The sequence below is a fragment of the Euwallacea similis genome, chromosome 5 (assembly GCF_039881205.1).
Source record: "Euwallacea similis isolate ESF13 chromosome 5, ESF131.1, whole genome shotgun sequence".
In the NCBI taxonomy this organism is placed as follows: domain Eukaryota; kingdom Metazoa; phylum Arthropoda; class Insecta; order Coleoptera; family Curculionidae; genus Euwallacea; species Euwallacea similis.
The window spans coordinates 3892282-3916347 of NC_089613.1; the positions used below are offsets into that span (position 1 = coordinate 3892282).

The 24066-nt window shown below is 34.6% G+C and overlaps 5 protein-coding genes across 12 annotated transcripts in view; 1 reads left to right on the plus strand and 4 right to left on the minus strand.

The window, feature by feature from the left end:
• The window catches only part of Samuel (SAM-motif ubiquitously expressed punctatedly localized protein), a 65173-nt gene extending 59082 nt beyond the window's left edge, over positions 1-6091 (plus strand). For all 5 annotated transcript variants that reach the window (XM_066389956.1, XM_066389959.1, XM_066389957.1 and 2 more), the window contains one exon: positions 5334-6091. In XM_066389956.1, the coding sequence (XP_066246053.1) occupies positions 5334-5573 (240 nt within the window). In that variant the 3' untranslated portion in view covers positions 5574-6091. The remainder of the gene's footprint in view (positions 1-5333) is intronic.
• A 60-nt stretch (positions 6092-6151) lies between these two features.
• On the minus strand, positions 6152-9116 carry LOC136408801 (uncharacterized). 2 transcript variants are annotated; one of them, XM_066389968.1, is made up of 4 exons: positions 8613-9116; positions 8364-8559; positions 7823-8071; positions 6152-7591 (listed from the first exon to the last, which is right to left on the minus strand). In XM_066389968.1, exons 1-4 carry the CDS (start codon positions 8799-8801, stop codon positions 7359-7361), a joined length of 867 nt encoding a protein of 288 aa, XP_066246065.1. In that variant the 5' UTR covers positions 8802-9116; the 3' UTR covers positions 6152-7358. The 2 variants fall into 2 exon arrangements, with proteins under 2 accessions (XP_066246065.1, XP_066246064.1); XM_066389967.1 differs by having other exon boundaries at positions 6154-7633.
• A 271-nt stretch (positions 9117-9387) lies between these two features.
• Positions 9388-11159, minus strand: LOC136408796 (programmed cell death protein 7). Its single transcript, XM_066389961.1, has 4 exons — positions 11013-11159; positions 10430-10608; positions 9805-10372; positions 9388-9751 (listed from the first exon to the last, which is right to left on the minus strand). Exons 1-4 carry the CDS (start codon positions 11116-11118, stop codon positions 9441-9443), a joined length of 1164 nt encoding a protein of 387 aa, XP_066246058.1. The 5' UTR covers positions 11119-11159; the 3' UTR covers positions 9388-9440.
• Positions 11160-11309: 150 nt separating this feature from the next.
• Tbca (Tubulin binding cofactor A) lies at positions 11310-12224 on the minus strand. Its single transcript, XM_066389971.1, has 3 exons — positions 11949-12224; positions 11498-11628; positions 11310-11448 (listed from the first exon to the last, which is right to left on the minus strand). The coding sequence occupies exons 1-3, from the start codon at positions 12053-12055 to the stop codon at positions 11333-11335; spliced, it is 354 nt and encodes a 117-aa protein (XP_066246068.1). The 5' UTR covers positions 12056-12224; the 3' UTR covers positions 11310-11332.
• A 346-nt stretch (positions 12225-12570) lies between these two features.
• LOC136408911 (fanconi-associated nuclease 1-like) lies at positions 12571-22951 on the minus strand. Of its 3 annotated transcripts, none has more exons than XM_066390132.1 (14): positions 22600-22951; positions 22193-22540; positions 22082-22128; positions 21951-22019; positions 17097-17260; positions 16389-17026; positions 15676-16340; positions 14509-14792; positions 14311-14447; positions 14106-14225; positions 13748-13971; positions 13524-13695; positions 13166-13475; positions 12571-13120 (listed from the first exon to the last, which is right to left on the minus strand). In XM_066390132.1, the coding sequence occupies exons 2-13, from the start codon at positions 22333-22335 to the stop codon at positions 13220-13222; spliced, it is 2919 nt and encodes a 972-aa protein (XP_066246229.1). In that variant the 5' UTR covers positions 22336-22540; positions 22600-22951; the 3' UTR covers positions 12571-13120; positions 13166-13219. The 3 variants fall into 3 exon arrangements, with proteins under 3 accessions (XP_066246229.1, XP_066246228.1, XP_066246230.1); XM_066390131.1 differs by having other exon boundaries at positions 12571-13110; positions 22600-22949; XM_066390133.1 differs by lacking the exon at positions 22600-22951 and having other exon boundaries at positions 12571-13110; positions 16389-17274; positions 21951-22128; positions 22193-22280.
• Positions 22952-24066: the final 1115 nt, after the last annotated feature.

Below are 24066 nucleotides of genomic sequence, written 5' to 3' on the forward strand. Positions count from 1 at the left end.
ATTAAAGAAGTTGGTGCCACGCCCTAGACGGCTTAAAAAGTGTCCAAACATGAATCGAAGATGAATCATTCTGCGAAGAAGTAACATGCAATAATCGATGGAGGCAAACCGTTCCCTCTTTAATCTGTTTCTCTAAATAGAATACTAAAACATCGATACTATTGCATGGCATGTCGTGTTATGCATTAGAACATGTATACCAGATTACAGTTTATTTTCCATTATTTTCCAGCGGAAAAATTAGCGTATTAACTGTACTATAAATATCAAGTTGGGTTTGTTGAGGTACATTTATTCATCCAATCTGTCCACCAGATACAAAAAAAATTGACACAAGTTTCTTCCTTAGTCCCCCCAATTCCGCCCCCCCCCCCCCCTCAATTGTTATCCCGACAAGATTATATAGATAAATAATTTATATTTAACAGAGTTAAGGCGCAGATAAAATAAACCACGAGATAGGTGAAGGATTAAATCGAAACTAAGACTGAAAATGATTAAACATCAGAAATGTCTACGCGATTTCGCTCCTAGATTGCATCCCACTGGCATTTTCCATCTCTTCTTGGTCGTTTTACGTAGTTCAGGTTATAAATCTAGAGCAACCCTAAACCATAACTGGGACTAAACTGGATTTGTTTTTTTATCCATTAAAATCGCATTTATAAGTCTAATGTATCTCCTCAAATTTAACAAATTTTACACATTTACAGTTAATGGAAACAGGTGTAAACCAGCAATAAAACCAAACGTAAACTGGCAGTGAAAGTAAAATCAAAGTTGCGCCTTTCAATCTTTTTGCTTCAATTTTCATCTCTAATAATCGATTATTTGTTATGTAAGCACTTAAATAGCTTCTCCGAGTAAACATGTTTTTCTTTACGTAAGCGCCCAATGAGGGCCGTTGCTAATTGGGTAGATTCGCTCGAGAGAGGCTCGGGTCTTATGAAATTGAAATGCGCTCACTCAGATCATATTTTTGCTGAAATCCTATATTAATTTTTTTTTAATCTAAATAAGATAGAATAGAGAATAAGAAAAATATTCGCTTTGTGAGTGTTCTTACCTAATTTCTTGTATTACACAAGTTGATAAAAAATGAGAGTTCAGTTAAAAAAAAACATAAATCACAAAGTTACACTGAGTCTGGTTCTTCTGTGGTTCATCCAGTTTACGTAGAGGGATCCATTGCTCCACAAGTAGAGGATTCTCCTCCAGAAATAGTTAGAATAAATGGTGCTTATAATTCGTTTTCAAAATAGTACTTTACTTTCGCAAAATTTGTAGATGTAAAGTAGAATTGCAAGTTGTTTGGTTTCTCACCCTCTATGAGAAATCAATAAAACCACCGCATCCATGTGAATAACGATTAAAATCTGGTTTCAAACCCCACATAACCAGCACTATCCAATTATGATAAAATCGCCATTTGGATGTAAATTGCACCCATTTAGGTTTATGATAGCGTTATTATACCTATTATATGGTACCCGGCCACTTACTCGACGTGTTTATCGGCGGATCCATCATCATCCGTATCCGTCTGCCTGTCAGAAAAATGCCCGGTTTGGAGCAACAAAATTTGAATTTTAAAATTCCTCTTAGAAACTAAAGCCGAATTCCTGGTTGCTTAATGTAGATCTGTTTTGCATAAAATGAAAGAGAGTGGTGAAGGTTAGAGGTCAAGGGCTAAGACCCAGGTAGCTGGCACGTGCCCCGGGGGCTCCAATTATACCCCACGCTTCCCCTCCTCGACCATCGCGTGCTGGTCCGGCCCATTGCGGCTGCCCACGCTCGGAATGTGCCTTTTGGGCAGCGCAATTTGCAAAATTGGTATTCGGCAAGGTGGAAGATTTATTTCGGAAAAAATCGGCAGAAATTATAGAGGCGGTATGTGGGTCTGATCGCCTCCAGATTGTGGAAACTGCGAGGATTTTTTCGGTATTTAGCAATCCCGCTCCTCGGGTACTAAAGTTGTAGCAAATTGGCCGCCTCGCTATGGCTCTACCGCGTCTGGTCAGGGACCCACCGGACGACTATGTACGAAATCAATTAATCTTGAAATATGACCGAGCAGGACGATAAAAGTCCATCGAAAAAACTGTTTCACTTTCCCATGCTCGTAAAGCTATCAGCAGATGCTAACGAAGACGCACTTTTTTGTCCGGGTTGACATTTATACTCCGGTTAACCGGTTAACAAACCGATTCACTTCTTTGCCTGGCTCTTGTCATGCTGCGACCCGATCATAAAAATCTACATTATCTTGTTCCGAGATCTCTCTAAATTCTCTCTCTAGTCTCATTGTGAAGGAAAAAGTCTTATGCAAACTAGTTATCGTATCGGCTCGGCTTTACCTAAATATCAGTAATAAAGCGATCAACCTTTAGTCCCTGCTCAATAGTAAAAGAAGCATTCGACCGCGTCCGGTTCAACCTTTGCCCATGCCCGGTGTTTTGCAGCCACAGGCCTCAATGCTGCCGACCGGGTCTGGGGACTCGCCCAGTATCATTTCTATACTCCATTCCGTGGGAATTTAATCTAGAAGCAAAGAACTGTTCCAAAATATTAGGAACGACTGCACGTGTATTTTTTTACTGAGCAGAGAAGGGACATTGTAGGTGGCACAAATTCATTGGAAATACCCCTACTCGGAACGCCGAGGCATCTTGCGGAAAAATCCAGGAACCAAGCGGCAACATTGCACATTTAACGTTACTACGACGTGTTTTGGATTGCCTACTGTTTTGTTACCAGCCGCGTTGCCAAATTTGCAGTTTTGCTAATAACTTAGATACTTTGGGTAAAAATCTGCAAAAATAGAATGTTCTGGCGTGTGATTCGTTTTTAAGCTTGTTAAGCTTGATGTCCGGAAACTCTCGCGAATCGCGAATTTTGAGCGACCCTGATATCTAAAAACTTTTTGTAAATACCAAATTTTCAAGTAAAATCTTGAAGATATTAAACCCTCCAAACTCATGTGTAATTTCTTTCGGAAAATTGTATCAAATGTCTTGAAAAGAAGAAAATATTTTTGTAATTTTCTAATAACAGCAAGAAACGTAAAAATCGAAAACTTGTTTTAGAAAATTGTATGAAATTTGTTTTAGATAATCAGGGCATATTTGAAGATTTTGCGAAAGTTTGGACTCATATTTTTCGTATAATTTTTTCATACTCACGTGCGAAAAAGTCTTAATCCATATCCTGAGGACAAAATCAAATTCTGAGTTTCTATTCGGGGCAAAAACACCCAAAATATCGTAAATTGAGGTCAAGAAATAAAATTTTGTGGTCTCACTACGGAGTTAAAAATTTTTTTTTTGTTCAAATTAAGTGGAAAAATCCAATTTCTACGGGTTCTCTTCAAATTGAAAATGAAATTAATTAATTTCAACGTAAACTCAGATTCTGCTGTTTCAATATTTTGAAGTTTACCCTGACCTAAAAAAACACCATTTCGGCCGCGTGAAATACAATATTTTTTATGACCGACTTTAGGTGATACTTTATTTGTTTTTTATAATTTATATTTGATTTCGCAAAATAATGGCAGAAACATGTTTCCAAAGATGATAACATTTTAGAAAGTTCTGCAGCATTATTCCATAGACAGAGGGATCGGAAAAACAAAAATAACATGGTTGGAAAACAGTTTTTCCGATCACTCGGGACAACTTTCCTCTCTTCACCGACTAAATATTGCTTTCACCTAGAAAAATTTGGCAAAGTCCATACTTTTTGTCAGGGGGATAATAAAAATATTTTCAATTTTCAGCATTACAGGAAAATCTCAACAAGAACAGGTTTTCTTGAGAATCCAATCATATTAGGATTATCAATTCCTATATAGACCATATAGTGGGGTCAATGAGGTTCACCTTAAAACAGATATTCAATAAAATTCCTATGGAACCGACTCTATCGAATGCTGGTTCGGATTGAAAATGTCATAACGGGTGAAAAATATGAGACTGCCGGTTGTCAGTGGCACCAACTGACCGTATAAGATAATTATGGAGCTCCGGGGCTCCCGGCTTATCTGCGAAACGCGTTCGATCGCAGATAGTTTCCTCGAGAAAGAGAATAATAATAAGGCCGCTTCGTTTTTGAACTAGGAAATTGATAAAATCACTACCGTGCCTTGGAAAGCCCACATTATATAGAAACCTCTGCCTCTCTGTCGTTCTACAGACAAATCTATTTGCCTTGGGTATGTACATGAGAACGACATGTACGGGTATTCCTCGCTAATCTAAGGCTTGAGATCCCCATTAACAAAACCGGAAGCCTTAACACAATGCGAATTGGTTCGCGTGCCTCGTCTCCACGCATCGTGCCCTGACTTATCCTCCGCACACGCCAGACACGGGTTCGCTGCGCTCCATTTACATGCATTTACATTATCTTTGTTTTAAGCGGTGCTTGCTTTAAATTGCATTACATTGGCCCCATTTTTTTTAGACCAGTTCTAAAGGAATTTTTATCCGTGCAAAAGGTAAATCTCTCAAATTTGCGTTATTGGGCATATGAGAACTATCTACTTCTTAAATACATGCCATTAGATGAAATATACTCACGTTATAGTTACAGATTTTTAGGATATTTCTCCTTCATCATTACATCCAATTAATTCAATGTTGGTTCTTTTCACTTAATAATAACATGCAACATATTTCCAATGTGGATACATATTCATGACACCTGTTACATCGTACATAAATCATCAAAATTCATCGTACCAAATTGGTAATTCAGCTTTTTAAAATCCACCCCTCTAACGCTGTTTTGAAATGATGAAGGTGCCGGAATATTGAAATAACTGACAATAGTTTTGATATGAAAATTGACTTTATTTTTTCATGTTTTAAATATTGAATTAGCACAGAGAAGAATACATCAATACATCATTGTGAAATTCAAAAAAACTACCCCATATTTTTCAAGTAATTATTACACTAAGGCAAATCTAAATATAAAATGTTATAGACTGGCAGTATATTTCTCATTCACCATTGCATCAAGATAATTCAAAATTGGTCTGTTTTCCACTTGTAGATTTCTAATATAGATACATATACATGAGACCTGTTACATTTCATGTACTTTATCAAAATTCATCAAACCCCCTCCAACGCTATTACAAAATAATGAAGTTACCGGAGCACGTAGGCAAGAATTTTTGACTTGAAGATTAATCATTATACCTTCTCACCTTGCCTTTAATATTAAAATTAACAGAAGAATGCAAGAGGAAATGGGAAGTAATCAATTTTTTACTCTCCTTTCTGAATCTCACAGTGTATGTACACCCGTTTTTATATTTATTCTAGAACTTCCGAGACCAACGAATAGACGGTAGTGGCTTACCCCTCCTCACCGAGGAACACCTCACTCACACCATGGGCATGAAGCTGGGCCCTGCCCTAAAACTCCGATCAATTTTGGGCAAGAAACTGGGTAGTTGCAATGTTTGCTTACATTGTTCGCATTGTCATAACAGCAATTCAGGTAATTCTGAAACCACCACAAATGGCGGAGGGAATACTTCAGATTCAGGGGGTGCGTCATGACTTAACTTAAATTTGTTTTTTGTTAAATTTGTTGCGAAATTCGTCATTTGAAGGGTAAGTGTCTTCGTTCTACGTCTTTATATTGTTTGAATGACGGCTTTCTTGAGGGAGGAACGACAAAGTTTGTTAATAATATTGTAAATATGTATATTTAGTACGTAAAAAGATTAAATTTAATATTAAGTGTTTTTGTATTTGGTTAAGTACTTATTAAGATAACTCCTTATAAAATCGTTGCTCAAACTGTAATAATATAGTAGGTATAGTAACTATTTCACGAATCTTTTAGAATAATATCTACAACAAAGTTAATTTAGTAATTTATTGGAGAAACATTGTTGGACTTGTGTATGCCGAGTTGCAATCAATAAGGAAACGAATGTAATATACCTACTTATACATTTAATGATAATTATATTAATGTAACATGAAATAGTTGTTTTTAACTGAGAAAAATATTTGTTACTATTTTTACAAAATATATTCATACAATAAAGAGATGACGAGGCTTGAAACAACTATATTTTATTATAAATCACCTTATACATCCACAATAGTTCAAAAATAAGTTGATTAAACAGTTTTGTCCCGTAAAATAGCCATTTCCTTCCACTGTGTGACACTAGTTCCCTCTGGCGACCACGATTCACCTTTACATCTCTCTTAAAGTTACGAGGAGTGTTCTATAAGTAAATGTAAGTTAAACATTTTCAAGTATTATTTTTCAAAAATCATGAGAAACCACAATGAATCTCAATAAGGATCAATTTTAAGACATTGCAACGTTTCAAATCTCGTACGTATTAATAAATTTTATTATTTAGCAAAATTTAAATTCGTTAAATGTTTGAATCTGACTTCGTATGCAATTTCTTCGTTATTTAAAACGATTCCAAAAACCATGAAAAATTCAAGATATATTTTTACTGAATGGAACAATGTAAATTTACGTTTTAATTGCTTAAAGCTCATCAATAGGTACTCAAGAGATTAATGAAAACCAGCAACATTTAAATGCATTTTTAGCACACAACGCATATGAAAGTTTTAAACAAATATGTAATAACCACTTTAGAATAGTTTATTAGTGGGATATTATTTTACAAAGTATAACACAACAACGTATAAGCATATGTTATTCGTTCTTACACACAATTTGTCAGTGCCTGTGTAGTACATATTATCAAGTAGATACGTCTAACATGATTTTAATGCAAAAACATTACGAACAATGATATCTAAAGCAATTTTATTTTGCTTTCCAAATCTGGGAAATGGTATTATTCATTATTCTAATAAGAAACTCGTTAAATAATAAAAAACTACCATACAAAACCATTATTCAAATTTACTAGTTTCAGAGGAGGGAAGTTACAGGAGGTATCAATTTCCCTAGAAGGAAAGGATTTTGAGAATACTCGAAAGTCGTTTAAATTAAATAGGTATAACGTTATTTTCAATAATCTTATTAGTACTTATTCCAGTACAAATACAAGTACAAGTATTCATTCTTAAAAGCTTATGTGCACAAACATCAAAATTGTCCATTTAGACGGTTTCAAAACAGCTATAATTCTCAAATATTTCCAAAAATATATATTTAGAAAAATAAACATTTAATCTATGCATATTTTAGCATGAGAGATAAACGTATTTTCGACTCATAATCAATACTTAAAGCACTGTTATCTTAAAGTAGGTACGTATAAACATAATATATTTGTACTTTTAAAATGTTGGCAAAAACTCCACCTCGAATTAACAAAAAAACATTATTTTAGCAATTCAATGCCTGTGCACGAGCCTGGTATGATGCCTCCTCTCTGGAGAGGAATCCTCTCCAATAACACTTCCCCTCCTCCAAACCGCGTCGTCGCCGACCATTGACAACTTCCTATCCCCCTCACTAACTACCGACAGTCTCCTGCCAAAATCTCCAGCAGTCGAAAGCTTTCTAGAATTCCTACGTCCTCCATATCCTCCAACTAAAGCCGAGTCACTTGAAGATGGAAGCGATGCTGGAAACGAACATCTACGACGAAGTGGTGAAGGTTTCACACCTGCATCGCCAAAACAATTTAAAAGTGAAAAGTTATAAAAGGAGAACATAAAAAGGAAATTTTAGTTTTTTAAGAGGAGTAGAAGCATTCACAACACACGTACAGAGAACATCATCAGAAGCACCCACCAACCGCGTCCCTAACTACCTTAGTCGAGTCGCAGTTGTGGGCGGGTAGAGTTCCGCCTACCCTGATGGTACTGCTCGCCTGACTCCCCCTCAAAGGGCTGCTCCAGAATGCTCTCGCGCCTCATCAACTCTCTTCTATGGTGCTTCAGCACCGTGAGATCTGCTAGGGAACATTTTCGATTCGTGGGGTTTTTGTTACCCTTCTTCTCGTTCCCTGAAGAGGGGCACATCTTAGCTCGGTAGAACTCTAAGAGGGCTGCGCCCAGGGAGGTCAAGAGCACGATAGCGATGACGTAATTGACGATTGTATCTATAGGGGCAAATAATCATTACCCAAAATCTCAAAGTGGACCAAAAAAACCCAAATGCTACTTTTTAAAACCATCAATGTGGTTTGAGCCATTGGTTGACCCTAGCTTTAAAAAACAGCGTTGCTGCTTTATAAAGCGTTATTGTTAAAAAAAAAAGTCTAAGGACATATTTAAGTTCGGAAATGGGTCCTTAGCGAAACACAGGGTGTTAAATTTTGAAAATGGCTCAGTCCAATTTTGTACACCTCTATGATTTATGGCCTTTCCTGACACAATGATGAATGTACTTACTTTGAGTGTCGTTGGAATTATTCTTTGCTGCTTTTTTTCTATAGTAATATTTCGGAATTTTGTGCTTTATGGGATTCAAAATATCTTCAGGCGTGCAGCTCAGTCTGGCAGAGAGATATTCCGCACAAATCACTGCCAACTCTAATGATTTATCTAGAGGAGGGCATGAAGGTTGTGGCTTAAGTCCTAGTTTAGGCTATAAAGTCATTTTACCTAGGAAATTTTCTCAAATTAGCATTAACTACTTACTGTAGATAAAATGTTTGAATCATTTTTGCTTGCATCCTCTTTAATTTGGTAGGTGGTATTGACATCTGGATCATCCAAATACCCATTGGAAGTGCCACTTTTGGCATAATACACTGCAGACACAATCAAAGCGGTGATACACAGCAAGGACAAAATTAATTGGTTTTGGTCGTTGTACGTCTCTGGCATGATTTACCACTTTGTTTTCAGATTTTTAGCTGTTTATATTACGATTTCCCATAGGTTTATTTTGCCGGTTTAAAATACGACATCGTTTTATTGCTTTATGTAAGCTTTGTAGGAATACTCAGTAACATATTTTACTGTTTTGTGTATCTGATTAGATTATCAAAAACTAATAGTAGATTCTTGTTGCACATTCAAAGCTGGATTTAGTATACAATCACAGAAAGGGAATATGTCACTGCGTAAACTGGATAGAACCGAATGTAGGTTGAACATGGAAAATCGATTTTCTGGAAAACGGTCTGCGTAGTCGTTGGTAGAGTTGTAAAACTGGACTTAGGGAATAATGGACTGGATGGCTGATAAAACCTTCGATTTCCAACTGAGTCGCAAAACGCAAGTCTGTACTATAGGCGGATGGTATTTTAGAGGATTTTCATACCAGGGAATATTGCTCCCCTTTTTAACATTAAGTTTCAATAAATATCAATAGAGGAGAATTATCATACACTTAAGCCTTACCTCTGTAAGTGCTGAAGTTTGGCATTGCCTTTTTAAGGTTTATAAATTATCACGAGAACATAAACTCTTATTACAGTGAAAAACTTTAAATTTATTATTATATATTATTATAAAAAGAACTTATCCTAACAAAGCATTACTATTATCCAAATACAGAGTCCAAGCTTCGTTGCTATTAACATCCGGCAAAATCCATCCAATGGGAATTTTAGACCCATTTTCGTTATTAGGAGACACCAAAAAAGTATCCCAACTCTTCCGTATCGCTATGAATGTCTCCAATTCACGTTCCGCTGCAGTCAAAGCCCAGTACGTTGAATTGTTCGTTGGAACTGCGTGGACCTGTCCAAAAAGAACCGTCTTCCACTCCTCTACCAATCGACGCTCTTTATTCAATCTAGCCTGCTTCGAATCCTCAGTTTGGGTTTTTTCTAAGTTAAAAAGAGTAAGCTGAAATGCTTGCAAAATTAACCAAAATTCTTACCTAACATTAATTTAAGCCCTTGCTCCTCTTTCAGGTAAACCTGAAGGCTGTTTTCCCACATTTTAACTAGCTTTTCAGTAGTAATATTAAAGGCTCTTTTATCTTCTGAAGACGTTTTTTCACCGCGGTGACTGGCCACGTTTTCTCTGACTAATCGGAGCTTTATAAGAGCGCTTATAAGGGAAAGCTGCTTCCTTGCATCATACTTTTTCTTAGTGACCTCGGATAAAACCGAGTCTGCATCTTTTTGCATGGCTTCTTCCATCTTTACTTTTTCCACCTCTTCCTTTTTGCTGTTTAACCAGTGATCGATTTCCTTATGCAACTTCTTCCTTTTCTCCACATCTTCCTGTTTTTCAAGAATCTTCCTATCGCGTCTCTTTCGATCATTTAAGCGCTTCTTTTTACGGTTTTTTATGCAGACTTTTAAATGCTTTAGCACCTCGGCGTTGTCAAACTTACACATTATTCTGGTAAATTCGTCTTTTATCATTCCAATATCAACGGTTTTTTGCTTCCATTCTGTGGAGGACATTGTAGCCACGTTTCGCTGTAAGTCTTGTTGAATCTGCAAAAGTAATTATTGCCTAATAATGTGCCATTATATACATTAAATTATGCAGACCTTATTTAGGCTTCCCATCAAAGAGACGCACTTGTTTAACTGAGTTTTAGCTTCGTGTATGGTCATGGCATTGAGAGGGACATTGATTTTCTTGAGATTGGGCAGAGGACGGTAAATATTGTTTTGCTGAAGCCATGTTTCAATCCATAACTCATCGTTGGATTTGTTGTATATATTATCTGAATATAATGAAGATATTATTTGTGATAAAAACAAAACTTAATCACTACAGCATATTATGAGTAGTATTTAATTTAACAAGGGTCAACTATGAAACTGATATTACAATTGATAATGCAAAAGATTGTTGAATATTTTTAAATGGAAATTTATAGTAACCCTGAATATACCTAAAAAACTTTATAAAACATAACAATTCAACAAGCAACCACTTACAGCAGGAATACTGGTATGTTAGCACTGAAATGAATAAAGCAAAAACTCTCTTTCATAACATGTCATGAGTAGCATTTAAAGTGATAAATGGTTTTTGAATATACCATTTATTGATTCGTAACAAAAACCTTCATTTGAAGTAATTTTAAAGAAATTAAACCTACAAAACTGGGCTTAATAAACCTACCTAAAACATGAGTTTTGTCCACATTCTGCCTAAAAATCTGTGTAGCGACTTCAGAGGCATGCCGGCTGGTTGTAGGTACTGGCTGGTGATGAGCGAAAAAATTCATGACAAATATTACTGCACCTCTACTTTAAAACTACACAACTAATTAATTGTTAACAACTAATATTAAAAGGACCAATAATAATTAATATTAAAAAAACTAAAAAATGTAATATTTTTAAATGCCAATTAGTCTCTCAAATTAGGTTAATCACTGTCTTTTTTAAATACTTATTGAAAAATGTAGATATTAAACAAATATAAATCAAGTGGGATTATTAACACTTCTGCAGGTCCCCAGTGGCTGGTAACTGCAACTTTGTCTCCTCTAGCACTTTTTCAGCAGCTAAATATTCTTCAGTTACTTTTAAATCTTGCTCAGATTCTAAGATGCCTAAAGAATTTGTTATTTATATTCTTGGCAGCAATAGTTTATTAACAACCTTTCAATTCCTCATAAGCTTTGAACAGTCTTCTCTGACAATCAGGCACCATCATCAAACACTCTTGCAGTACTTCTTCTTGTTTTCTAATGTAATACTCATCACGACCTTCAGTTTTACATTTTTCAATCCTACATCGAAACAAAAAGAGATAATGAAGTCAAAATAGGTATCGTAAATTAATTACTGACATAATTATCTTATAATACCCCAGCAATCTACCCCTTTGGACACTACAATAAATTATATATGTATGACAATATGATGAAATGTGAAACATTTTAAGGTTACCTTCTTAAGACTGAAATTGAAACTATTTTTGTAGCTAGAGCCCAAGGATACTCAACCTTTAATATTGAATACTACTTTTTTGGGAATTGCAGTGTGATAGTGTATAGTAAATGTAAGTTAATAAAAAGAGGAATACATAGAGAATTAGACGTTATTTTACCTATTTTTTTGCTGTTCAGCTTCCTTTTCATACACGGTTTTTTCTTTGGCTAACCTCTTCACTACACTTGTTTTAATTTTCAAAGTTTTTAGTCTTGGATCTGCCATAATATAGGACTGTTTCACCTTGCTTTGTGCAGGAAGAATGAATGGATTTATCGAGCAAATTCCATGTATGTAGAATTATCAACAGAATGGTGATTCACCACTTAAAATTTATATATAATTTAACAATTCATGCAAATTCTAGGAAGCAGACAAAAGGCTGACAAAAAGTAAACAAATTAAAGGTTCCTGAAGGAAATTACTTTTTCTGAAACAAATTTATATCTCTTTCTTTGTTTGATTCGATTCACTGAGAGCAAGAAAACTAATCGATCAATTCTCAGTAATATGGGAAATAAAGTCACGTGACAGGACTGTTGCGTCACTTAGAGTACAATTTTCAGCTTATGTTATGGCCTCTATAAGCTATTAATTTATAACATGATAACAAATTGACTGAAACATTTTTTATGGCTTTGATTAACCAAATATAATTCGAATACACTGGGCTTTAATATACCATTAAAAAACTCTGACTTCAATTGCTATAAGAATATATTTTACATAGTAATGAAATAATATAATAATGACTATACCGGGTGTTCCTTAATGCATGCGGAAAACTTTAGGACGTGATACTACAGCTAAAATAAGGGTAGTTATTTATACCTTATAGTATAACCTTCATATCCAAAAGTACCCCCTTCTAAGTTATCTTCCATCACAAGCTGGGGTTGAAAACTTAATTTAAATTATTTTTACATGTTTACAAATTACGTGAAAGAGCAGAACCATATTAAATTCTACAATTATATTGCAGATACATTTTAAAAAAAGGTGGCGGCATATAATTCCCTCTTCGTTGCGTCTGGATATTAAGCTCTATTCTAACTTATTTAAAAATTGCAAAAAATGCTAGAAAAATAAAATATATATATATGTGCATATTTATAGGAAATGCTTTAAAGTTTTAGAGTTTTTAATATTTATCAAACATATTTCTTTAGCCAAATTTTCACCTTGGTTTAGCTAAATTAGAATATTAACAACTTTAAGTGCCCAAAAACTTAGGGTGCGTTCCTGAAGGCTGGAAGTTCTTCCCAAAGTAGGAATATAAACTAAAAACGACTATAATTATGTTTAGGTAATTTTCATGATTAATCACTTTACAACCTCCATTTCTACTATCCTCCCCCACTTCCGTTTGAAACAGCTTTAGAAAAATTCCTATGTACTGTCGTTTTCGGTTGCAGCTGAAGATTGTTTTTTCATCTTCTTTTTAGTGCCTCCTGTACGAACAAAACAAACTTCAGCACTAGCTTGGTTCTTGTACAGGTATTCAAGCCATAAGTTTTGAGCGATAGGCAACATATTAAGGGATTCCTTTGTTGAGCTAACAACAAATTTGTAAGTTCTCTTGTTGATATCCCAAAACAAGAAGTCTGGCATTCCTTTCTGATACTGATCGAAATCTTTTATTAATCTGTGAATCAAATTATTAAGATGTGATGAGAATTGGGGAGAAACGCACCTTTCAAAAATCTTGGCCAGAATCTGTCTACCAATGATGGAAACCAGTAGTTCGATTGTGCCAACATCGTTGATAATATTCATGATTATTCCTGCAGCGCTAAATTCATGCGAATGGTCTTGATAATTGGTCTTACCAAATTTTATCAGATATTGTTCAGACCAGCTTCTTTCTGCATAATGTACTTATAAAATAAAACGTCCATCGCTTTTGTTTAAACTCACCAATTTCTCTAATTCGCTGATCTATAAATTTCTTTCTCTCCCCGTAGAACCGTGAGCACTTTTTGATACCATCAAAAGTGTACATATCAAGGGGAGCAAATTGAAGCTTGCTAATGAAGGTGTAAGGAATGACTGTTTCTGGATTGTAAATAATGTCCCAGAAATAAATGACTAGAAGCGCTTTCAGTACAGGTCCTCCTTCCTGATATTTTGAATAACCTTCCCTAGAGAATTCGGTTAAAATGATAAGTGAGAAATAATAATATTCTCTAAACTTTTCGAGCAGTTTGTTAACTTAGTTATAAATTGGGTCTCCCACCCTTTTTAGAGCTCTCACGCTCTTCTCAACAATACTTACCCAGAATAATGGCTTACAATCTCATTTTTAATTTGGGATTTACTCTCATTTTCAGTCATATCAATAAAAATTCGCTGGAACAGTGATAAGTCGATACGTCTCGGAATTAATTTTATAATGCTGAAATATATTTTAAGCATTAATACGAAAATAGAAAATGTGCATTGAACTTGGCTATGGAATATAGTTCATTATCTCTCTATACCTGTCATGATCGAAAATATTCCCATTCTGTCTTGCGTGGTTGCCCAGACACCGACCCAATTCACCCAGTAGATGGAAGTCCGTTTCCTTAAAAAAATCCTTCCTTTTAAAGAGTTCTCTTATTAATATCACTGTTGCCTAAAATGCCGGAAACAGCTTATAGATATTCGATGCCTGGATAGTGTTAACTTAAACTTGCATTTGTCATGTCCTTTTTTCTTTTTAGAATTTCAATAAACTGGCGCAACCATGTCCCCATCTTTCTGGTTTCTTTAAAGGTGTTGAGAAGGAATTCAAGCCACTTCAACAAATTATCGTTTTCATAGTTACTGCTTTCAAAACCTAATTTGCAGCATTTTGACAATATTGAGCAATAAACCTGAGTGGAAGTAAATTGTTGAATGTGCGGAAAATTTTCGTAAGCAATTCGTGGTCGATGTGGTGAGAGCTCTTGGTATGCTTTATTCGCGATCATGCTGATTTCTATACGATATACAAGGTGTTCCTAAATATCACGTATATACGGAAAGAAGTAATTCTTTAGTTTGATTAAAAGTTCACATAAACAAAGGTACGCATATGCCTTCGTACTAATCTACAGGATGTTCAAATTAAAAAAATAAAACATGAATACTGTTGATGAGTTACAATCGAATATTAGATGCATATGAAACCTTAAGAAACACTCCTGGGGTACTTGAAAGAGTGAGGCATCAGTGAGAAGAAGAGCAGCCGTACGTGTAAGGGTTGGAAGAGGTCACTTTCAACAGTTACTGTAACGTAGTTTTCTTGTTAACGTTGTTATTATTCTTATTTAGGTTATTATTTAGGGTTATCTTAGCTTTAATTTTTAACAGGTAGTTCCAAATAAACTCTGAAAATTCTTAAAAATTAAGGATCAACTACTATAATTGCTTACCCATAATAAATTTCAGTTTCATCTGGCGAATTACAGAAAATACGAAAAAACTGCAAAAGGTCAAAAAGTTTCTAAACAAAGTGAAAAGGTAATTAATTTTGTTTCATAGAATCTACCAGCGGTGCACGACAAAAAAGTTCAAGGGAAAAAGGGACCGTGATCCCTGAAACAATATCATCCTGTAGATTATCAAAACCATTTGACATCTTAATGATGTAAATCCTACAGCATAAACTGTATTCTAAATTCTGTATAAAACTGTATCTGAAATTTGAACACCCTATAGATAATTAATGAAGTGTTTGCAGACCTATGTTTATATGAAATTTCAGTCATAAAATAAGCTAAAGAATTACCCCTTTCCGTATGTAGTACATGATATTTAAGAATATTAGGTATAGTGGAAAAATAATTATCCACTTAAAAAAAAATTAAACTGAAACTTACCGATGTTATTTTTTTCGCCATTTAACTTCAGTTGTAATTGCACGGCAGCAACGTAATCCGTAAATTCTGTTCTCGTGTTAAAAACTATACAGTCCTCGATTGGGGCAGTGGGAAATTCTCCATTCTCATCAATTACATGTTTAAAATATTGATTAATATCGGAAAACTCCGGATTTGTGAATGTGGCCAAAAAGTAAAGATAATTGAAAAGGTCATACATTGGTTGGGTAAGCCTAATAGCAGTTCCCAACACCGTCTTAATTGCCTGCATGGCTAGGTGCTTTAACTCATTTCTACTATTAAACTTCTCGTTAAGTATGTCCACACGATCGGATTTTGTTAATTTTCGTTTTCGGTTTTCTTCAAGAGGGAGTTTATTCATTATGTTTTTGAGCTGGTCATTAGAGAGAGTTTTCAGTAGGTCCTTCAAGTCATAATCCAAATTTTGGTAATTTATATACTCCACTAAACGTTCCTTGTGCAATTCCTTAAAAATGTCAGATATTTCTTTCTCATCTGCATAGAATTGGACTTCAGTGCAAAATGTGTATAAGTTGTACCAATGATTTGATAGCGAGTAAATCATCAACAGCAAAAATTTCTTATCGCTCTTCATGCTTTTATATTCAGATATTTTTTTCAATTCCTCTTCATTAAGCAGCTTTCTGTAAAACTGAGGATAGATAATAACATTTCGTTATTTTGAGACTTACTTTAGATGAATGTTGTTCAACACCATTTCAATCAACTTATCAAACTGGTTCAACTTATTTCTCTGCATTTCTTTATTTTTCTTAGTCTTCGAATCCTTCATTGTGTAGTCTATTCCAGAAGGGTCTGATAAATTACTGGAATCAGTACATTTCTTACTTCCTTTCTTCTTTGTTAATGAATTGGGGATCGCACTGACTTGTTCCTTAAAAGCATTTAGAAAAACTGGATTGATATTTTTACTTTCGTTCGGTTTTCGACTGAATGAAGTCTTTGAGGATCCAGGTAAAGAGAAGTTTTGCTGGTCACTTGCTACTGCATTACAGCTACCTCCAGAGGATTCCCCAGCAGAGAAAGTTTTTGAGCAAGATTGTTTGTTCTCGTCAGTGACAAATTTAGAACCATGTTGTTTTGCAGCGTATTGTGGTCGTGACGATTCAGGGGGCGGCAAATTAAGCTTGTTTTCCTCGCCAGAGAAGAGACTCATAAGGTAATTATCCGAAATAGTGGTTGCTCCTGAAGGAATTGTTTCTTCAGCATTTTCACGTTTGCTGTTTAAATTATTCAATGCTGTGGGGGAAGTTACGGAAGAAGTTGAGGGGAATTTTTTCACCAGCCCATTTACTGCATTTGCATTCCCCTATTTAGTACTATTAGTCAGTTGGGATTCGACACATTGTATATTATCTTCTGTTTTCATTATAGATTACCTTGTTCGATCCATTTATGAACGGTTCCTCACGATTTGAATTTCTTCTGTCTCGTATATAAAATTCAGAGTAAAAAAATTTGGACTGTTTATGAGGTAAGGTATGAGACTGACATTTTGAATTGCTTGGTGCTGTGTAGTCATCACTATGACTCCTTTTTCTGTCTGAAAATAAAATACTTTTATGTGTATAATGGAATATGTCCTTGTGTGGTTAAAAGATGTTGATGATCGCGAATGTTGTAAGGAACTCTTTGATTTTAATCTTGACAACTACTTAAATAAACTAATTTGACAAAAAGTAACTATTCACAAAATACTCTAAAAAATAATAATAATTGGTGGTTTGCCAGACCTACCTATGACAACAACCAGATTATAATACACCTATAAATAAACTAATTATTAATAACGTAAAACAGGTACTAACAATTAGCACCTGAACTAAATTACGTGCACCACAATACTCCCCCCCCAATAACGGAGGTATAATGTTAAGGGTATTAATCGTTACAATATAAAAATATAATTTAATTATGATTAATAATTTATACATTAGCAAAACGTACGGTTTTATCTTTCTTCTTTGTATGGTGATGGATGATTGGTTGGTTGATAAGAGAATCGAATTGATTATTAATTTTTGGATCTTGTGAGATTAAAAATGCAGGTTTTAACCTATCCATGGAAATATTCACTTCCTTATCTCTGACAACAATTGTAAAATATTTGTCTTCACGTTTTTTAACAAGAAAGGGACCTTCATACGGAGGTTGAAGAGATCTCTTTATGGTATCATTCCGAAGAAAAACATGTGTACAAGTGTTTAATTCAGGAGTTATAAAAATTTTTCTGTTAGAATGATGAGTAGTTGGAACTGGTTGAAGAGATTGCATTTTTTGTTTGAGGGTTTGTATAAAAGAAGAAGGATGGTCAACGATATTGCTGTCTTGAAAAAATTCACCTGGTAGTCTTAACGTTGTACCGTACAACATTTCAGCAGGAGAAACTCCTATCTCTTCTCGTAAGGTAGAACGTATTCCGAGTAAGATAGTAGGTAAGATTTCTGTCCAGCGTTCAGTTGCATAAGCTTTGATAGCTGCTTTTAATGTTCGATGCCATCTCTCTACTTTGCCATTTGTATTCGGATGGTAAGGAGAAGAACGGGCACGTTTACAGCCTAAAATTTGGGTTAAGGATTGGAAAAGAGAGCTTTCGAATTGACGACCTTGATCTGTAAAAATTTTAATAGGGGTGCCAAAACGACAAATCCAATTGCTATAAAAGCAATTGGCAACGGTTTCTGATGATATATTGGTCATGGGATAAGCCTCTGCCCAACAAGAAAATCTATCAATAATTGTGAGACAATAAGTGAAACCGTTTGAGGGAGGTAAAGGACCTATTATATCAATGTGAATATCATGGAATCTGGAATCCGGAATTTGAATTTGTTTGAATGGGGTAACAGTGTGTTTATGAATTTTGGCTTTTTGACAGTTAATACAACAACGAGTCCATTCTCGGATATTTTTATTCATTGAAGGCCAAACAAAACGGGATGAAATAAGTTTTGTTGTACCTTTAATACCTGGATGAGAAAGATTATGAAATTTATTAAATATAGCTTGTCGAAAATGTTTCGGTATGAATGGGCGAATTCTAGAGTTACTATCGTCGCAGTAAATCAAATTTTGTGTATTAGGAACTTGAAATTGTTTTAAGGTAAGTGATGTAAGTTGAGGATTTCTAAAAATGTGTTGAAATTCTGGGTCTGTTGTTTGAGCTTTTGCTATTTCATCGTAATCTATGGAATTCGGAAAAGAAATGGTTTGAATTCTAGATAGAGTATCTGCTACAATGTTGTTTTTGCCACTTATGTGAAGTATGTTGGTTGAGAATTGTGAAATGAAATCTAAATGTCTCATTTGTCTAGGAGATGCTTTATCAGATTTTTGAATGAATGCATAAATGAGTGGTTTGTGGTCTGTGTAAATTGTGAAAGGTCTTCCTTCAAGAAAATGACGAAAATATTTGATTGCTGAATACAGTGCAAGTAATTCGCGATCGTAAGTACTGTAATTACATTGAGTTTTTGAAAATTTCTTGGAGAAGAAGCTTAAGGGTTTCCATGAGGAATTTACCATTTGTTCTACAACTGCTCCCATAGCAAAATCTGATGCATCCACTGTTAAAGAAAGTGGAGCTGATGAACTGGGGTGATTTAATGTAGCAGCGTTTGCTAAGTCGTGTTTACATTCATTGAAAGCATTCACAGTTTCGTCAGTCCACTTGATTGGTGTTTCGTCATTTTTCTTACAATTTTTGTGTAAGTCATGAAGAACACTTTGGTGATGTGCAGCGTGAGGTAAACATTTACGATAAAAATTGAGCATTCCTAGAAAACGTCTGAGATCTGAAATTGATTTAGGAAGAGGATAGTTTGAAATGGTGGATACCTTTTCGGGAAGAGGAGAAGAACCTTTTTCAGAAACTTGGTATCCGAGAAATTGAACTTTATGTTCGCCAAAAACACATTTGTTTAGGTTTATTGTCAACCCATATTGGTGGAGACGTTCGAAAATTGTTTTGAGATGCTCTTTGTGCTGAGCTTCGTTTGTTGATGCAATTAGGATATCATCTATATAAGAAAAACAAAAATCCAAATCTCCAAGTACTTCATTGATGAAGCGTTGGAATGATTGTGCTGCGTTTTTCAATCCAAATTGCATCCTTGTAAATTCGAACAATCCAAAAGGTGTGATTATGGCTGTTTTTGGAATGGATTCCTCTTCAACTGGGATTTGATGATAAGCTCTGATGAGGTCAATCGTGGAAAAAATTGTTTTTCCTTCGAGAAAATAAGAAAAGTCATGTAAATTGGGGACTGGGTATTTGTCTACCACAGTAATTGAATTGAGTCTGCGATAGTCTCCAACCGGTCGCCAATCGGAAGAGTTTTTCTTGGGAACCATATGTAGAGGGCTGGCCCAAGGACTATTTGAAGGACGACAAATACCTAAGTTAATGAGGTGTTGAATTTCTTGTTTTGCCAATTTAAGCTTTTCTGCTGAAAGGCGTCTAGGTTTGGAAGAAATAGGAAAACCTTCTGTGAAAATAGTGTGAGAGGTGCTATGTTTTAGTGATAAGGGAGTAGATGAGAATTTTGTAATTTCTGGAAATTGAACCAAAATGTCAAAATATTTGCATGAAGAAGGAATTGCATGAACTGATGATGTAGAAAGACAAGAAATTTTACCATTGTTTGTCAGATTAGTTGTGCTGTCGATAATTCGTTTACTGCCCAAATCTAGTATTATGTTAAAATAGTGGAGAAAATCAATTCCAATAATCGCATGATTTGTTTGTGCCACAATAAAATTCCATGTAAACGTTCTTCGGAGACCTAAACTAACTGTAAGAGTCTTGGTTCCGAAGGTGGAAATACATGTGTTGTTGGCCGCAAATAAGGTGTATTGAGATTGATTTTGTTGTATTTGAAAAGATTTGGGTAACAACGAAACATCAGAACCAGTATCTATAAGGAAATGAATACCAGTTAAAGGGTCTTTGATAACTAACCTGTGACTAATTATATTAATGTTTTTTTGTCTATCTTCGTTGGTGTTCGTGGAGATCTTCACTTGGCAGTCCTTTGTACCCGCGCCGTCTGCTGCCCAGGACGACGCGATCGTTAGTTTTCCTTCTTGTAATCACAAGGAGACACACACTTGCGAGCTTTTTCTTGGTAATTTTGATGGTACCAGCACCATGAAGAATTTTGACGATCTCTGCTGGGTGAATTGCGTCGAAATTTAGAAGATCTTAATTTCGAATGGGATCTGATTTGCCTCTCTAATTTATCCAAACGTTTAGTGATGTGTTTGAATTCTTCTGAAGATGTATTTTTGTTGATTTCATTGGGACTGCTTGTGCATACCTCTGACTTGATTTGAGAAACTTGGGAAAACTCTATATCAGCAATTTTATCTGCTATATTCGCCACTTCTGATAATGGCAAGGAACATGCCGTTAAAATGGTCTGCATATTGTGAGGTAATCTCTGCATCCAAAGGGTTTTCAACATCTCTTCTTGAAGTGAAGAGCCTCCCAAACTGTTCATTTCGGATAGAAGTATGGAAGGTTTTTTGTCTCCAAGTTGAAGTTGCGAAAAAAGTTTCTTATACTTTTTTTCTTGTGATTCTACGAGGGCATCCAATACCTTTTGACGAAGGGTTTGGAACTTGTTGTTCATGGGAGGTTTAATAATTAGATCTCTAACACAAATCAAACTTTCTGTGTCCATAATTCCGATAGTAGTGTGGAATTTCAAGTCGTCTGAAGTCACTCCATTGATAAAAAATTGTGATTCCAATTGAGAAAACCACAATTCTGGATCTGTTCTACTAAATGGTGGAGCTTTAATGAAGATTCGAGCTTCTTGGTCTACAGAGGGTTCGATGATGTTAGCTTCTGGCTGAATGGTTCTAGAACGTGGCATGATTGGATGAGATAGCTTGTGTTCTAGAGGGTTGATGCGTTGAGTTCGGAATCGGGGTCACCAATTGTCCTTGTGTGGTTAAAAGATGTTGATGATCGCGAATGTTGTAAGGAACTCTTTGATTTTAATCTTGACAACTACTTAAATAAACTAATTTGACAAAAAGTAACTATTCACAAAATACTCTAAAAAATAATAATAATTGGTGGTTTGCCAGACCTACCTATGACAACAACCAGATTATAATACACCTATAAATAAACTAATTATTAATAACGTAAAACAGGTACTAACAATTAGCACCTGAACTAAATTACGTGCACCACAAATATATATAGCACAGTTGAAACACACCTGATGTATCATACGATTTTTCAGTGGTAGTTCCATTCTGAAAATTTAAATTTTGGCTATCTGTGGAATCTAAAAAATGAAACTCGTCTTAGAATTGATGTTTTCAGAAGGCAAAATCCTGTTGGTATTACGTTTTCCACAAATGTTAACCTTCTTTTCCAAATTTACCACTGAAATACTGCAAGATTAGGTAGCATTAAATAACTACACTTAGATAAGCACCTGAAAGTGTAATGACTTACTTATTTTCCATTTCAATTGAAAGAAAGCGATCCTTTTGAGAATGTTCTTCGTTTGTTCTTCCAGGTGATTGTGGTGAAACTAGCTGTTGAGTTGGAAAATTCTCTAGAGTTGACTCGTCATAAATATTTAATAAGAAATCCATGTCTTGTGTACAAACTAATATAATTTGCCGAGAAAAAAGGGGATTAATAATTGGAAATTATTAAATTAGAAAGTATTAAAATAGGAAGGTGAATCTAAAAAAGTTTTGGATTTGCAAATAATAGAAAATGTCGTCAGAGGATTATTTTTCATATGATCATATGTTGTAGCAGAATGATTTCTTGGTATTCGTCTATTATAAGAGTCTGAAAAATAAAAATGATTTTTAGAATGCCGTCACATCACATCAGAGAAGGGCCAGTACCGAATTTCTTTCCTGGAAGATAAAGCACCTGAACTGAAGTAGTTTTCTAGCTTTTACTTGAAAATGTTCAAATAATAGAGAAGAATTTTAAAAGTGAATTACTAAATTAATAAATTTTAATTTTAATGAATTAATAAAAGTGAATATTATATTTAATATTATCACCTGAGCTTTTGAGAGTATCACTAGAATAGGACTACCAGTAAATACGTAGTTATGTGAGGTATTTGCTTTCATTATCTCATCTCAAATTGAATAGTTAAAGCACAAACTCAAGATAAATCACGATGTAAAAAATGAAGAAAAAAAGATAAGCAACTGTTTAGAGATTCAGGAAAATCCCAAAAATACTTCCATGAATGATCGTTCTACATAGGCAGATAGTGATGGTCTTAATGTTACATATTAAGGGCAAATAAAAAATCATTATAGAATCAAATTAAAATGAAACAATCGCAGTTATTCGGTAATTGCACAATATCGATCAAATGAAACTACCGCAAAGGGGCTGTACAGCGACCTAGCTCAGCTGCAGCTTATTTTCCAGAGTACGATATTTACACGAAATTGCGAATGAATCAATTTTCAGTTGTAATGAATTAAAAAATGCATTATTACGTTTATTTGCTTCATGAGTGTTAGGAATTGGAGGGACGTTCAATTACCTTCAGTGCAACCACGTTCTTCCTCCTTAACCAGAACTGCGTCAAGCTTTTTATCTTTTATCTATAGTATAAAATTTTATGTACAGCGAAATTTAATTTTTTTAAAATATTTCCTCACACGTTCTTCTCCACAGTACAAACAAGAAATATATGCTTTTACAAAATTTAAACTAGATTCTAATCTACTGGATTAGCCAGATCACTGGTAGCTTTGAATATAAGTTTTAACTGTTTTGTATTTGCGACCATTAAAATCCATCATAATATCACCATAAACTTTTTCACTTCCTTGAAATTAATTAGATTTTCTTTTTCTGCATTGGAGTTATGTAAAATAAGGTTTGGGAAATACCAATTCCGGATTGTTTTAAATCAAACTTTTTTTATGAACAAGAACTGTTTACACAGTATACATATATTGAACTCCTTTATTTGAATTTTTAATTTTTGCTCATCTATTAGAAAATCAAAATAAAGTTCTACTTATTGAGCGATAACTGTTAATTGAAATCAGATAAGTACCTATACATAGATAAGTAGTGATCAAGGTGCATATAAAGCGATAAGTAGTAAGATGAGAAAATAATTATTTTAAAACATGTATATGTATTAATTATCGAAAATAAATAAGCATATTTTAAGATATTCAGCGCGATGTCAATTCTTAACAAGCATTTTTGCAATTATTAATTAAAAATGCATTTTTAATCTCTTGTCCTATACAGAGTCCGTTTCTGGAGCTCAACCATCGGGATCTCGATAACTGTAAAAGATACGAGGTCCGTTAAATTCAAATTTGAAA

Coding starts and splice junctions, on each gene's coding strand:
- LOC136408911 (XM_066390132.1), bottom strand. CDS start 22,335: ATGGATTTCTTATTAAATATTTATGACGAGTCAACTCTAGAGAATTTT. Junction 17,261..21,950: donor AAAATCGTATGATACATCAG/GTGTGTTTCAAC, acceptor TTTTATTTTCAG/ACAGAAAAAGGAGTCATAGT. Junction 13,696..13,747: donor TCAGCGAATTAGAGAAATTG/GTGAGTTTAAAC, acceptor TACATTATGCAG/AAAGAAGCTGGTCTGAACAA.
- LOC136408796 (XM_066389961.1), bottom strand. CDS start 11,118: ATGAATTTTTTCGCTCATCACCAGCCAGTACCTACAACCAGCCGGCAT. Junction 10,609..11,012: donor GGACAAAACTCATGTTTTAG/GTAGGTTTATTA, acceptor CATTATATTCAG/ATAATATATACAACAAATCC. Junction 9,752..9,804: donor AGGGCTTAAATTAATGTTAG/GTAAGAATTTTG, acceptor TTTTTAACTTAG/AAAAAACCCAAACTGAGGAT.
- Tbca (XM_066389971.1), bottom strand. CDS start 12,055: ATGGCAGATCCAAGACTAAAAACTTTGAAAATTAAAACAAGTGTAGTG. Junction 11,629..11,948: donor GCTGAACAGCAAAAAAATAG/GTAAAATAACGT, acceptor GTTTCGATGTAG/GATTGAAAAATGTAAAACTG. Junction 11,449..11,497: donor AGCTTATGAGGAATTGAAAG/GTTGTTAATAAA, acceptor CAAATTCTTTAG/GCATCTTAGAATCTGAGCAA.
- LOC136408801 (XM_066389967.1), bottom strand. CDS start 8,801: ATGCCAGAGACGTACAACGACCAAAACCAATTAATTTTGTCCTTGCTG. Junction 8,072..8,363: donor TAATTCCAACGACACTCAAA/GTAAGTACATTC, acceptor TTGCCCCTATAG/ATACAATCGTCAATTACGTC. Junction 7,634..7,822: donor AGGCGAGCAGTACCATCAGG/GTAGGCGGAACT, acceptor TTGGCGATGCAG/GTGTGAAACCTTCACCACTT.